This window comes from Dioscorea cayenensis, chromosome 1 (genome assembly GCF_009730915.1).
Source record: "Dioscorea cayenensis subsp. rotundata cultivar TDr96_F1 chromosome 1, TDr96_F1_v2_PseudoChromosome.rev07_lg8_w22 25.fasta, whole genome shotgun sequence".
In the NCBI taxonomy this organism is placed as follows: Eukaryota; Viridiplantae; Streptophyta; class Magnoliopsida; order Dioscoreales; family Dioscoreaceae; genus Dioscorea; species Dioscorea cayenensis.
The window spans coordinates 208,859-224,672 of NC_052471.1; the positions used below are offsets into that span (position 1 = coordinate 208,859).

The window sequence follows — 15,814 nt, forward strand, 5'->3', positions numbered from 1 at the left end:
CTCCAAGGAAAATGCAACGCTAAAGTAATGTTAATGAGGAAATTTTTTAAGCATATATATCACTTACAATTTAACAATCTAAACCTACCTACCTACCTATATATGTGTGTGGCACAACATTAACCGGATGTTTTTACTTTTTAGGATTATTGTTTTTTCAAGGATGATGTTTGATGACACAATCATACAAATTGCAGAATACAATATAGAGTTACTGTTTTACTGTATATAATTATTATTTTATAGTGTTTAATACTATATATATATGAATTGACAGATATATATAGATGTAATCCTACCACTTACTATAGAACGTGAAATCTGAGGACGTGGACGATATCGACAAGTTTACGAGAAAAATATAAAAAACCAAAAACATACAGATACGTCTTTGTCAGTCACAGCAACATTTTACTATGTTATGTTGAGTCAGTGCATTGATTTTACTATGAGAAAGAGAGAGAATTATTGAGAGCTGGAACGCACGTGCTAAGTTTACGTCCTGATCAGGAGGGACAGAGTCTTACTACAAATTTAAAAACTAGTACTATAATTCCTTGTAGAACTGCCACAGCTCTACTAATTAACTGATACAAGTACAAAAGGACGTTTGTGAGATTTTAGGAGCAACTTGATCATCCATGATCATGCATCAGAAACGAGAAAATATATATAGTCTCATCTCATACTATATATATATATATATATCTTGTCTAATTAAGGCGAGATAGTATTGTTCAAAGGGTGATCATTTGACATTCAGATTGAAATTTTGTGGGTTTGGATTTTCACAGTTGTGGAAGGGTTCAATGTTTTGTTCTCTTGATTGAAGCTCACCTTCTCCAATTCAGTTTAGGAAGATATATCTAAGTTTTTCATCACTACCTTTTGTTGTAAAAGATTGTTGATTACTTGTTCATGTGAACAAGACTTGTGCCATTTGTATTTGTAAAATCTCATGTTTTTGTAATAGCTTCATGGTTTTTCTCTCAGTACTGTGGAAGGATTTTTCACTGATACCCCAAATGTTCAGATCTGCTTTGTTTGTGCTTAGCTGACATCTACTACAACCGTTTATACTGTCAATAGGTTGTGTTTGGGGGTGTATATATATTTTATTAAAATAGATAAATTATAATTTTATTGAAAAAAAAGATAAACACACAAAAGAAAAATAAACAACAAAAGAGAAAACTAACTTGAGTTCTCTCAGCAGCAATGAAACACTCAAAACAAGAAAAAAAATGAAGAGGGAAAAAAAAAACTGAAAAAGGTAAAAAAAACTAGACCTGTAAAGACTACCAATTAAAATCATGCTCAATTAATAAGTAGCTTCAATTACTAACTTGTTTCAAAGCTATTAATTCCAATCAAAAACACATAAATTCAACAAGAGGTCCAGGATTCAATGGTTGCTTTGACCACACTTCTTTAAAAAAAAAAGTAATTAATAATTTGCTTAGAGATAACGCTTAAGATAATCCTTAGCACGCACATAATTAACATCTGGATATAACTGAGTAGCTTCTTCTTCTTCATATTGTCCAAAAGCTCAAAGTTTGTTAAATAACCTTCATAAAAAACATGGTAGTAATGTCCCAGTCCCACTTGCTGAGCATAATCCACACCTGCGTTAATCATCATATATAATTAACAAAAAGACAAGAATATTTAATTCAAGAGGTTTTATGGTAATTAATGAATTAGTTATTTATTTTACTTTTGAGTTTAGTGAGGAAATCCTCCTCTGAGATGGTAGTCTTAGAAAGTTGTTTGCCAATGAGCTCCTCCCAAACTTGAACCAGCTCTGTTTGTGAGATGATGTTCTCTGGTGGTCTGATGTGCAGTGTTTTGTTGATCATTCTTGGGTCATCAACAGTTTTGATGGCGTAAGTTGCAATATCATCCTCATCTACATAAATGGCTGCCATATATACATGCATCCATGAAATCTCATTAATTTAGAACAAATTAATTAATTAAGACCAATGGTAAACATTGGAATATAGAGATTTATTAAGAAATTAATAGGAAGACAAAATTAATGACTCACATAAGCTAGCTATTTATGCATGATTAATTAGTGCAGCATGAGTGGCGCTCATGTATATACTATGTTGAGTGGAGAGAGAATATATGAAACTTAATTTTATTAATTATTCAAAATATTTTATAAGACACTCTCTTTCTCTCACTCTAATTTTTCTCACACTATACTCACTCTCACTCTTAGCACTCACTCTCACTCTTGCTTTAGCTCAATTAGCTTTCTTGCTTCTTCATTGTATCATTAGCAATGGAGAACATGTATTTATAGGGTGTTAAGTCGGTTAAAGGAAAGTTTCATGATGCTTCTAATATGGCGGTGCAATTGATTGAGTTGGTGTGAGAAGCTTCAAGAAAGGCTGAAGTCGGTGATGGAGGTCTCAAGCTTCTTCTAGAAGCTTCACACTTTATCACTCCCCCTCAGCACCGACTTCTCTTGAATTGATGCTTTCCTGAGTATCCCTAACTGTGCACGTAAATCTTCAAATTTCTTTGTGCTGAGACTTTTAGTAAAGATATCAGCAACTTGCTCTTCTGTGGGTGTCAGCTTCATGTGGACCTCACCTTGCAGCACTTTTTCTCTTAGGAAGTGGTAGTGTACCTCAATATGCTTTGTCCTTGCATGAAACATTGGATTTTCTGCTAGGCACACTGCTGACCTGTTATCACAATGAAGTATGACCTGTTCATTCGGTTGATGAAGATCTCTCAGTAACTGCATCAACCACGCGCTTTCTTGTGCTGCCATAGCTGCTGCTCTGTACTCAGCTTCAGTGGTGGAGAGAGATACGGTAGGCTGCCTCTTACTGCACCATGACACTGCTCCTGATCCCAAACTGAAGATGTAACCTGTAGTCGATCGTCTCGTGTCACAATCTCCAGCGTAATCAGCGTCGCAATACCCAGTTACATGGCATCCTTCACCTTTTCGGTATAGAATACCGTAATATGTAGTTCCTTTTAAGTACCGCAGTATCCGCCGAACTGCTTCCAAATGTGGCTTCTTTGGATTTTGCATGTAACGACTTGCTACTCCGACTGCATATGCTAAGTCAGGTCGAGTAAGAGTTAGATAGATAAGACTACCTACCAATTGTCGATACATCCTTGGATCTTCCAAGTCTTTCCCTTCTCCAGCACGAAGCTTAATGTTTGGCTCCATTGGTGTAGATAGTGGCTTGCACTCCAGCATCCCATATGTTTCTAGTAGATCCTTTGCATACTTTTGTTGACATAGGAACATACCTTCCTTTGTCTTCTCGACTTTGAGCCCCAGAAAATGCTTCAATTCTCCAAGCTCTTTCATCTGGAACCGGATTGAAAGATTTTCCTTCGTACACTGGATTTCTTTAGTGAGATCTCCAGTTAAGATGATGTCGTCAACGTACACCAGTACTATAGCCATCTTGCCTCCAGTGTGCTTGACGAATAATCTCGAGTCTGATGCTGTCAACCTGTAGCCACTTTGTATAAGAAATTCTGCAATTTTCCCATACCATGCTCTTGGAGCCTGCTTTAAGCCATATAATGCCTTCTTGAGCTTGCATACATACTCTGGATGAGCCTTGCTCTCAAATCCTTGTGGTTGATCCATGTAGATGTCTCTATCAAGCTCTCCATGTAGGAAGGCATTCTTCACATCCATCTGGCAAAGCTTCCATCCTTTGCTTGCAGCTAATGCCAATAGTACTCGCACTGTTGTTATCTTTGCTACTGGACTGAATGTCTCATCGTAGTCTATTCCATACTGTTGCGAGAATCCTCGTGCCACAAGTCGAGCTTTGTACCTTTCGATTGTTCCATCTGCTCGAGTTTTCACCTTATACACCCACTTACAGGAGATTGGTTTTGTTTCTTCTGGCCTTGGCACCAACTCCCACGTCTGATTTTGTTTGAGAGCTGCTATCTCTTCCTCCATTGCTTTCTTCCATTTATCACTTTTAATTGCCTCTTAATAGGATGTTGGTTCTTCAACTTCCATGATTAGTGCCGCATTTGCATACTTAGGATTAGGATGTCTTACCCTGGATGATCTTCTTAAGGGTGGATGCATTTCTTCTCTAGAGTCTTCTTCAGCTTCTCCATGAACACCTGTCTTCCATGGGCTCTTGGTCTTTGATGATCTTGGACTTGTGTTTTCTTCAGTTGTTGTTGGTACCTCTTGAGCTTGGTCTTGTAACTGTTCTTCGACTATTGGCTCAGTCTCCTTCATGTTTGGTTGAACTGAGTCTGTTGAAGGCCACCAAGCTGAAGCTTCATCAAAGACCACATTTCTGGATGTGTAGATGCGTCCAGACGTTGGATCACAGCATCTCCATCCTTTTCTCTCATCATCATAGCCGACAAAGATGCATCGTACCGCCTTCTTGTCGAACTTGGTACGAAGATGGTCTGGTACAAAAACATAACACACACATCCAAAGACTTTGAAGTGACTTCTCATGAGGTTTGATCTTCCACGGTCTCGGAATGGAGAGGAAGCCCATCTTCTCTTGTGGAAGCGGTTGATGATGTGAGTCTGTCGTTCTCATGCATTCATCTCAAAAATCTCCACGGCACATTCTTGGCATGTAGCATACTACGCATATCTACGCTATATGCCGATTCTTCCTTTCAGCAACACCATTTTGCTGTGGGGTGTTGGGGCAGGTCAGTTGTCTTCGAATCCTTTGCTCCTTCAGATAGGCATTAAACTCTTGAGAGAGATACTCTCTTCCATTATCAGTACGAAGACACCGTACCTTCTTGTTGAGCTCATTCTCCACCTTCTCCTTAAACTCCTTAAACTTGGAGAATGCTTCAGATTTTTCTTTCATGAAGAAAACCCATACATACCTTGAGAAGTCGTCGATAAAGGTCACCATGTATTTGGCATCACTAATAGATGATTGTTTGACTGGACCAAATACGTCAGAGTGCACCAACTCCAAAGGCTCCTTAGCTCTGAATTTAGATTGCTGGAAGGGAAGTTGATGAGCCTTACCGAATTGACACCCAGCGCATATTGTGTCAGTTCGTACTTCTATGTCGGACAGGCCTTTGACCATTGACTTCTCCACCATTAACTTTAGCTTGTGATAGCTCACATGCCCCAGTCTTGCGTGCCAAAGATCAGACGTCTCGTTCTTCCGGGTCTTGTCTACATAGGCTGATTCCGCAGACATCACATAGATAGACTCCAGTTTGCGACCTTCCATTACTGGAGTGCCTGATGCCTGTAGATTGCGGTATACCTTGACTTCTTGTGGCCCGAATACCACATAGTTTCCTTGTGCTGTCAGTTGTGAGGCTGACAACAGGTTCTTCTTCATCCCGGGAATGTGATAGACGTCCTACAACTTAATTTGATCTGAATTGAAGCGCGGGGAGATAAGTGTCTTACCAATGTGGGTGATGGGCAGCTTGGAGTTATTAGCTGTCACAATCACCTGCTTCCCCTTGTACCTCTCCAAGCCCTCTAATTTCTTGATGTCACCTGTCATGTGGTTGGAGCAGCCAGAGTCGATGATCCAGTCATTCTCATAATTGATCTTCTTTTGCTTTGTTATTGCTGTCAGAGCTACCATCTCTTTCTCTTCTTGCTCCTCCACTTTGGTGGTGACCACTGCAAATGCTGCTTCAACATCCCACTCTTCTTCACTATCATACCTTCCTTGATGTTTGGTATCTAGGAAGCTTCTTGATGTTGCTGCATTTCCTTGGCCTTTCTTCTTATGCCAACAGTCTCGTGCATAGTGCCCCTTCTTTCCACAGTTGTAGCAGCGGTCATCTCGACTGTCACCTCCTTTGGATGGACGGTTGCTGGTACTCCTTTGACTACGAGCTCCCCCTGAAAAGTCAAGCTTTTCCTTTGGCCTCCTTTGTTGGCTTGTATTGTCCTCAGTTGTAGGTCTCTGTTTTGGGTTGAATCGACCCTTCCTCCTACCACTGAAGAGTGCCTCCTCCTCTTGCTTCAAGGAAACACCAGCCATCTGCTTAGCTAATGCTTCTTGATTGGCGAGCATATTCTCCAGCTCCAACAATGTTGGTTGTGTTGGCCAGCCTCGAACAGCAGCCATAAACCCACTGTATTCTGGTTTAAGGCCATTGATAATTATCCTTCTCATTCGCTGCTCACTGATCTTCTCTTCAGGGGCGACCTGTGCAATCTCACTGCATAGAGATTTTACCTTAGTGAAGTACTGACTGATTGTCATACTTCCTTGCGAGATTGTCATCAGCTCACTTTCAAGTAGTTGGAGACGAGCATCATTCTTCTTGGAGAATAGTGTGGCGAGAGTGTCCCATGCAACTTTTGGTGTAGCAGCATCTCTAATATACTCTAACAGCTCATCTTCAACAGCTGTTCTCAGAACAAACATTGCCTTACCGGCCTTGATGCGCCACTTTCGTAGAGCCTCATCTTTTGACTTCTCTGCCGCCAGAGCCTTCTTCTCCTTTGATTTAGAATCACCAGCAGCATCTGCCACTTCTTCAAAAGTGACATCTGGTGGAGTCGTTTCCGACCCACCTACAACCTCCCATAGGTCCTGTCCTTGTAGATAGGACTCTATGCAGGCCTTCCAATTTATGTAATTATTATTGTTTAATTTCTTTAAACCACCAGTCGTACCTGTGAACTCCATAGCTGTGTCTGGGTCACCTGACGTCCAGCAAGCCTCCTCGGCAGAATACCGGTACTTCACTTACTCCGACTGGTGAACTTCTTGCAACACTGGTGAACTCCTTATGCTCGGGCACTCGTCGATGATCTGGCAGAATCTTCCCTGGAACCTAGCTCTGATACCAGAAATTGTTGAGTGGAGAGAGAATATATGGAACTTAATTTTATTAATTATTCAAAATATTTTATAAGACACTCTCTTTCTCTCACTCTAATTTTTCTCACACTATACTCACTCTCACTCTTAGCACTCACTCTCACTCTTGCTTTAGCTCAATTAGCTTTCTTGCTTCTTCATTGTATCATTAGCAATGGAGAACATGTATTTATAGGGTGTTAAGTCGGTTAAAGGAAAGTTTCATGATGCTTCTAATATGGCGGTGCAATTGATTGAGTTGGTGTGAGAAGCTTCAAGAAAGGCTGAAGTCGGTGATGGAGGTCTCAAGCTTCTTCTAGAAGCTTCACACTTTATCATACTATATATATATACACACACAAATATATATAAATTGCATATATATGCACCTTTAACATTGGCATGACCAAGTAAGAGAACATGGTCTCTGGATGGGATGATATTTGCCGGTTGACAAAGGCCTCAGACGAAGTAACCAGCAAAGCAATTGGCAGTCACATAAGTAACTGAAACCCCGGTAATTTCTATATAGTTTTCATATGATACATGCCATATATTTACTTATAAATTAATTTGGTAATCTTGTGTATTGAGAAGTAATTAGGAAATACATGAATAACTTAAAAAAAATACTTCACAAAATATATGAATATTTGGAGGTGTCCATGGTGTGTCCAAATATCCATGTGTCTAATACGGGTACGACACGATTACGTCAAGCTTCCCACAAAATTTTAATCGCTAAATGTCAAATAATCACTATTGGAACAATACTATATCGCCTTAATTAGACAAGATATATAGTATGAAAAGAGAATATTTTCTCGTTTCTCATGGCATGATCATGGATGATCAAGTTGGCTCCTAACGAGAAACGTCCTTTTGTACTTATATCAGTGGTAGTTGTGGCAGTTCTACAAGGAATTATAGTACTAGACTACTAGTTTTTGAATTTGTGGGAAGACTCTGCCCCTCCTGATCAGGATGTGAACTTAGCAGGTGCGGTCCAGCTTTCAATAATTTGTCCACAGTAAAATGCTTATTCTCAAGGAAGATTTGTTCTCGTGGCGTCAGTGTGCATCAAAGGCTGCATTTCTCCAGCTGCTTAATTGTTTATATCAGCCTCATTTTGAAGCCATTCCCCAACGCTGGAATTATGTTGCTGCTGCGCTGGCCGTTCGTGGTATGCATGCTCCCCAGCTTTCTTTGTTTCATCGTGAAATAGAGACTCCAAAGTGGCTCATGAAGCTATTCAACCAGTCTGGTTTTTCTTTTTATGGATGATGTGTTTGCTGTTATGTTTGTGGTCTATTAGTTATTTTTGTTTTGTTGGTTTAGCTTGTGGTTTGTTTTTGTTTTTCTGTTTATTGTGTTAGTTTGTTTGAACTTTTTTTGATTATTAATAAATTAGCTACTCTGTGACTCTTTCCCTTAAAAATATATATATATATATATATATGCTTCTACCGTAAGTGTTACAATTACATCTATCAATCTGTCAATTCATATACAGATCAAACAGTACTAACAGTAATTATATACAGTAAAACAGTACTTTATATTGTATTATGCTCTATCATCAAATATTTTAAATAGTAATTTCAGAAGTTTCCCGTTAATATTTTGCCATGTGTGTGAGTGCATATGTACATAGGTTAAACATCATCTATAGACGTCCATACATAAAAACTCTATGGATGTTTAATTATTAGTCATTAGAATACGATCTAATAGCCGACATGGTTGAACAGTATTATTGTGTGATATATTATTTCCAATAGTGATTACTGTATTTGTTACTCTAATAATTACTGTTCATCACTGTTGACTATTACATTACTTTAGCTAGCGCTGCATTTTCCTTGGAGCTCTCTTTTTTGGGACGAGTGGTTGTGCCATCTGACACCAGGAAAGATGAACAGTAACTTTCAACTTAAACCATTATTGCTGCAACATTACGATCTTCAACCACATGCCTCTTTGTTTTTGCCTTTTCTTTTGCAATCCACCAACGAACTTCAAGTCTATATTTCCAACTTGTTCACATTTGACATTCAATCCACTTACCCAGATGTGTGTATATATACCAATGCAGAGCAGACATTTATCAATCAATCAATCTATCTATCTAGTGGGGAAAAAAAAGAGAGATGGAGAAGAGCAGAGTTCTTGTTGTTGGTGGAACTGGTTATTTGGGCAAGAGATTGGTGAAAGCAAGCCTGGCCAACGGTCACCCTACCTTTGTCCTTCTCCGCCCGGAGATCGGAGTGGACATAGAAAAGATTCAGTTGTTATTGTCCTTCAAAGAGCAAGGCGCAAAGCTTGTCAAAGCTTCCTTTTCTGACCACCAGAGCCTTGTTGATGCAGTGAAGCAAGTTGATGTTGTTATTTCCGCCATCTCCGGTGTCCATACTCGGAGTCACCATATCCTGCTGCAACTCAACCTCATAAAAGCCATCAAAGAAGCTGGTAACATCAAGGTGTATATATATATATATATATGCCTGCCTGGGATTTCTTATTATATATATATATATATATATATATATATATATATATATATGTATATGCCAATTATTATTAATTTTGAATTGAATGGATTGTAATGGAATACTTGCAGCGTTTTTTGCCTTCTGAGTTTGGCACGGATCCTTCAAGGATGAGCCATGCAATGGAACCGGGGCGAGTAACGTTTGATGATAAAATGGTAATAAGGAAGGCAATAGAAGAAGCCGGGATTCCATTTACTTATGTCACCGCAAATTGCTTTGCTGGTTACTTTGTTGGAGGCCTTTCCCAACCCTTAATTATCACCCCATCTACAGACCATGTTCTCGTACTTGGTCATGCCAATGTCAAAGGTACAAATTAATGTATATATTTACATGCATATTTATATATTCAATGTTGATCATCATCATTAATTAATTAGTATTATTATTCTTTTCTTTTCTTTGTTTCTGATGAGATTTCATTGATGCATATATATATATATATATGGCAGCCATTTATGTAGATGAGGATGACATTGCAACTTACACTATCAAGGCTGTAGATGACCCCAGAATGGTCAACAAAACATTACACATCAGACCACCAGAGAACATCCTCTCACAAAATGAGCTGGTTCAAGCTTGGGAGGAGCTCATTGGCAAACAGCTTGCTAAGACTACCATCTCTGAAGAGGATTTCCTCACTAAACTCAAAAGTAATTTAGTAACTAATTCAATAATTACCATTAAAAAAAATCTATTGAAATATTTTCATCTTTTTTTTATTATGATGATTTATTACAGATATGGATTATGCTGAGCAAGTGGGATTAGGACATTACTACAATGTCTGTTATGAAGGTTGTTTGACAAACTTTGAGCTTGGGGACAATGAAGAGGAAGCTACTCACACTACACCAAATTTTAGTTTTAGAAGCACTTTAATAGAGGGGGTTTTTAGAACCCCCTACATAATTATGTTATATATATATTTTTAAATAAATTACAGCCGGTTTTAAAAACCCCCACAAATTAAAAAAAAAAAACTCTCTCTCTCTCCACTCACTCTCACTCTCACTCACACCCACACCCGCACACACGCACACTCCTCTCTCTCTCGATCTCCAGCACTCACTCGCCCGATCTTCACCGATCTTCGCCGCATCGCCGCACAGCCGCATCGATGACCGCACCGCCGCACAGCCACATCGACGATCGCCTCCGTCGGTGAGTTCTAAACCCCATGAGAGAGGCATTCTCATCTGAGAGATTTTTTTTAGGGTTTTTTCTCAATTGGTATGTGGAGGTGGGACGTTGTTTAATGTGGAGGTGGGACGTTGTTGGGAGGAGGATGGTGGAAAGGAGGAGGAGGAGGAGGAGCAGGGGAGTTATGAGGATGGGGAGACTTGGAGGATGGTGTTGATGATGGTGTGGAAATTTGGGAGGAAGTGAATTAATAGAGGATCTTGATGTTTATTGGTTTATCTTTAATCAGTTATTAGTTTTACAATAATTGATTCAATAGTTTAGTTCCCTAATTTTTTTGAGACTCCTCTTGGCAGGGGTTTTGCTGTGAGTTCCATTGTTTGATTCACTTCTATGTCATTAGTTTTGTTGCTTTCACTCTATGCAATTGTATCTCTGAGAGGATTTGTTTGGATAGCACTGGCATACCCTATATGTTCAAAATGGTTTTTTGATTAGGTAATTCTTTGGAAGATTGATCCTGATATGTTTGTAAGCATTCACAGTTTCTCTAGGACTTTTACATGGACCTGCTTCTTTGTTGAAAAGGGCATTTTTTAGTAACTTTGTGAGGCAAAAGGGTATATGGTTCAGAACTAGGATATAAGATTATGTACTATACATATCAATCTTTCTTTTGTATTTCCATGAAAGTTGCTTTCTAATGCCTTTGGAACATCTCTCTCTCTTCTTATTATTCTTTTGATTTGCATGACCAAAAAATATGAGCAGGGATGGGGTGACCTTGCTTAAAAGGAATTCAAGATTTCTAATGAATATATATGTAGTCCCTTGCAAGAAAAAGAGTGTATTTCCTGAAGATTCCAAACTGCATATTGTGATTCTTTAAAATTTTTGCAACTTTTGAGTTCTCTGCATGTTTTTAACATTGCATGCATTTGAAATTTGCCATGAGATATCTGAAAACATGTATATAAATGTAGAGGCTGAGTCTTATTTTTACTTTATTTTAAAAATTCATTTAGAACTGAAGCTTTGAAGCATCATCTATTAAATATTATATGTTAGCATAGTTTTTGTGGGCTGAGTAAATTCTGACCTTGGAGTATAATTGGTATTTATATCTATCTTTATTATTACTTCTCACCTTTTCCTGTTCCATTCTGTTTTCTGCAGACAATCTTCTTCCTCTGGTTTGCTTTATCTGGGTGGTTGTTTAGGTTCTTTATTTTAGCAACATGGATACTGCCATTTGCTGCTCCTTTACTTATTGGAACATTTGCCAACAGCTTTGCTATTGAGGTGCACTGTTTTCTGCTATTTCAATTTCTAATTTTCTGCAAGCAATCAAAGTTAGTAGATCAGTAGTGTAGGCATATAAGCTTGCATATCTATTTGTGGTTATGAATCTTAGATGTTAAAAAAGATACCTGAACGCAATCCTTGCCAGATGACTTTTATCTTTCTCCTACTTATCATATGTTTTTGTTTCGCTCCTTATACTTTGTCCAAAGTCTTGATGTTAAGAGATTGTTTCATAAATATTAATGTATTGGTGGTTAAGTACTTATGTATTTGATCTGATGCATAAAATATCTTTCTATTAAATCCTCACAACCTATTCAAAATTCATAATTGCTCATGGGTTTGGAGTTTATTAATATTAATGTATTGGTAGTTAAATACTTCATAATCTAATTGATGCATAAAATGCATTTCTACTAGATCCTTGCAGGCTATTCAAAATTCATAATTGTCCTTGGGTTTGAGTTTATGCATATGCATGGTTGATTTGGTCACTTGTGCTGGCATTGTTGTTTTGGGAAGTTAACCAAGGTTATTTTTGGATTTAGGTAAGAAATTTAGTGGTTTTTTGAGATGTATTTCTAAAAAAATGTTGGTTGGATTGGTTTGTGAAAAAAACAGTAAATAATTTTTATTATTTATTTTTAGCTACCATTAGAATGTGGTAAAACACATTTAGAGTGCGATCTTTAAAATAAAAAAAATGGATGTAAACACCTGAATTTTGATTATAGGCTATATAACTGCAGGTAGAAATTGAACAATTTTAATATCTATGTATATTATTAATATTTACATAATTGGGGCTTTATTTTATTTTAATTTATTTAAGAGATTGATGATGATATTAATCCAATTTAACTTGATGATAATTTTACCCATTTGATATTCTGAGATTGAAATAGCCTACTCCCCAACAAAGAATTCACACTCACATGATCTTGAATTATACAGCACAAACAACAAATGATCTACAAATCAATCAAAGCCTAGAAGCCAATAATAATATACCAGTATTAAATCCAAAAAATCACTTTTTTTAAAAAAAATTAAAAAAGGAGGCAGAGTAACCAGAGAGAGAGAGAGAGAGAGAGAGAGAGAGAGAGAGAGAGAGAGCATATGGATTACAACAAACACATAACAGTCCTCTTCTTAGTTAAATAGTACAATAGATATAACATTAAAAAAAAATCCCTTCTCACTTGGTTTTCTTTATGTTACCTTGTGGTTCTTACTAAAAGTCTCCAAAACAATGTGGCAAATGGAACTAGCATAAATTGTATTAGTCACCGACGTTGTATATTCAATGTTTTGTATTCTAGTTCAACTAATCATTTTGGTTAAACATCAGTGTAATATCTTTTATTTATCTTAACCATTTGTGGGTTCAATAAGTGCATTGATTGACATTATTAGATTGTTTGTTTCTTTGCTCGCCAATTTTTATTTTTCTGCCTTTGAAAATATCAAATTTACAATTAGGTTTTTTAAAATTAGTGTATTGTGTGTAGGCTTTATTTGGTCATTCTAAATACAAGATTGGATTTTTGATTGAATAAGATTGGTTTTTAATGTTTTTTTGCAGATTTTTGGAGAATTCATGGTTAAAGATCAAGAGGGTTGAAGATGAAGATACATGAAGCTTTTTTTACTTTGTGTAATTAACTCAAAAAATATTTTGTAATGAAAGTACATAAATAGTGTAAACCTCTTACATTTTTGTTATTACTCAAAAAAACATTGCACTTTTAACTCATAACATGTCAATAAAGGTCAATGAAATTGAATTTAGGGTATTTTTTTGAATGTAATGAAAAAAATTTATGTTTTTGATTTACAGGTTCAATAAATTTATTTATTATTAATAGGAAAAAAATTAAAATTGAATTCAATAACAAATTTAGAGGTGGTTATAACCACCTCTAAAAGTATAAACATGGAAGAAATTAATAGCTATAGAGGCGGTTATAACCACCTCTAAAACTATTCAGAATTAATGAAAAATTAGTAGCTATAGAGGCGGTAATAACCACCTCTAAAACTATTCAGAACATTGAAAACTTAGTAGTTATAGAGGCGGTTATAACCGCCTCTAAAACTATTGAAGGGTAATGAAAATTTAGTAGCTATAGAAGCGGTTATAACCGCCTCTAAAACTATTGAAGGGTAATGAAAACTTAGTAGCTATAGAGGCGGTTATAACCGCCTCTACTCTTCTTATTAAAAAAATCGCTTCCCTAAATAAAAACTTACCCCAACGGTTGATAGAAACCCGACTCTAAAGTATAGAGCCGGGACTGATACTGAGGCGGTTTAGAGCGGGTAAAAAAAACAACACTATACCTATAGAGGCGGTTATAACCGCCTCTATAGGGCTTTGAAACCGCCTCAAAAACACTTTTTTGGTGTAGTGTCAGTTATATCCAGAGGTTAATTATGTGCGTGCTAAGGATTATCTCAAGCGTTATCTCTAAGCAAACTATTAATTACAAGCTTTTCATATTGGAATTTGGATGAAAAAATATGCACTTTGTATAGGTTTTCTACTCTTGATTTAACAGGCAATTATGAATGCTTCAAAAGTTGATTACCTCAATATTGAGCCATAAGCACAGAGGTAATGATGTTGTTTAAGTTTTAATCAAGTAATAAACTATACAGTGTTGTACAATATATATGTATGTATGTATTGGTTGCTTAATGATATAAGGTCATCCTAGCTCAAGCATGTGCAACTTCTTTGCTTTCTGCACTTTACCTGACCAAAGATGGATGGATTTGAAAATAATCATAGTTTTCAACTAGCAATTAATTGAACGGCCTCTGTTATGGAAAAAAAAAATTATTGGTTTTGATTATTAAAAATTATAATTATAATTGAGATATAATATGATTCATAATTTAGTGGGGGTACTTCGTCATGTGATCATAATATATATATGAATTTTTGAATTTGTAAAAAAAATACATAAATTTTCAAAATTATGTATAATTCTCTCAAGAAAAAGTGGACAAACCATTTGAGATGAACAGGCACATTGATGGAGAAACCAAATGTTCTTTTGCAACTAAATATCCAAGATTTACATAAATTTTTCTAATCGTTTCCCCAAATGTGCTATAAAACCATCCTTTGTTTATTTATTTGAATGTTTTTATGCTTATTTCCTGCTTGATATATATAATTAATAAAATTGATTTGGATTATTGGTGAGTTCTCTTTTCAACATTCATTAGATTAATTAAACTATACGTTCACAATAAGAGAAAGGTAACCCTTTCTCTTACCGAGTGCAGAGGTTAGGGGATCAACTCCCTTTCCCAACCAATAAGCTGTCCCCCTTCTTCTTCTTCTTTTTTATTTTTTTTTTTTAATTTTTGTTTTTAATTTTTTAAATTTTTTTTATTTTTTTTTAAATTTTTACCAACATGTGACAAACAACTCACATTTAAGGGTGTTAACAATGGACGATAATCCCATGATACTAAATCTTCTCTACCATATAATTTTATAGCGGTAAAGAATACTCCCCTCATAAGAGACCCACACTATAATCAATGTATAGTACTTGGTTTTGATTAACAATAAATAAACAACACTAGTAGCATGTTTTGTGCATACCCCTCACTATCAAAGTGAAAACCAACTGCAATATACAATGGTTCTCGATAACTTGTCCACTTCTTCCAAATACACACATATATAACTTGGTTTTCCGCAACTTCTGACTCTCAGGAGCAAAATCTTAGTTAAACATCTTAAAACATCTTAACATCTTAGTTATACTCTGCTCTTCTCCATCTTTTACTTACTACTTCTCATTAGTGTTTAGATTCTAACTCTAGATAATAGATGAATTTAATACATTACAACCTTGAATAATTGGATGTCACGTGCCCACGCATCCCACTTTGGTGGTAGGTCTGAAATAAAATATGCGCCTGATGTTGATGGCACAACGACTA

The 15,814-nt window shown here is 36.5% G+C and overlaps 1 protein-coding gene and 1 pseudogene across 2 annotated transcripts; one reads left to right on the top strand and one right to left on the bottom strand.

Annotated features, from left to right (window-relative positions):
• Positions 1-1,459: 1,459 nt before the first annotated feature.
• On the bottom strand, positions 1,460-8,949 carry LOC120262055 (annotated as a pseudogene).
• Positions 8,928-14,563, top strand: LOC120271804 (bifunctional pinoresinol-lariciresinol reductase-like). Of its 2 annotated transcripts, XM_039278575.1 has the most exons (5): positions 8,928-9,325; positions 9,466-9,706; positions 9,850-10,053; positions 10,142-10,243; positions 14,261-14,563. In XM_039278575.1, exons 1-5 carry the CDS (start codon positions 8,996-8,998, stop codon positions 14,320-14,322), a joined length of 939 nt encoding a protein of 312 aa, XP_039134509.1. In that variant the 5' UTR covers positions 8,928-8,995; the 3' UTR covers positions 14,323-14,563. The 2 variants fall into 2 exon arrangements, with proteins under 2 accessions (XP_039134509.1, XP_039134445.1); XM_039278511.1 differs by lacking the exon at positions 14,261-14,563 and having other exon boundaries at positions 10,142-10,356.
• Positions 14,564-15,814: the final 1,251 nt, after the last annotated feature.

What these genes read in the sequence shown, in the direction of transcription:
- LOC120271804 (XM_039278511.1), top strand. Translation starts at nt 8,996, where the DNA reads ATGGAGAAGAGCAGAGTTCTTGTTGTTGGTGGAACTGGTTATTTGGGC. An exon ending in AAGAAGCTGGTAACATCAAG is followed by an intron (nt 9,326 to 9,465) that starts GTGTATATATAT and finishes GAATACTTGCAG; the next exon opens with CGTTTTTTGCCTTCTGAGTT. An exon ending in TTTCCTCACTAAACTCAAAA is followed by an intron (nt 10,054 to 10,141) that starts GTAATTTAGTAA and finishes GATTTATTACAG; the next exon opens with ATATGGATTATGCTGAGCAA.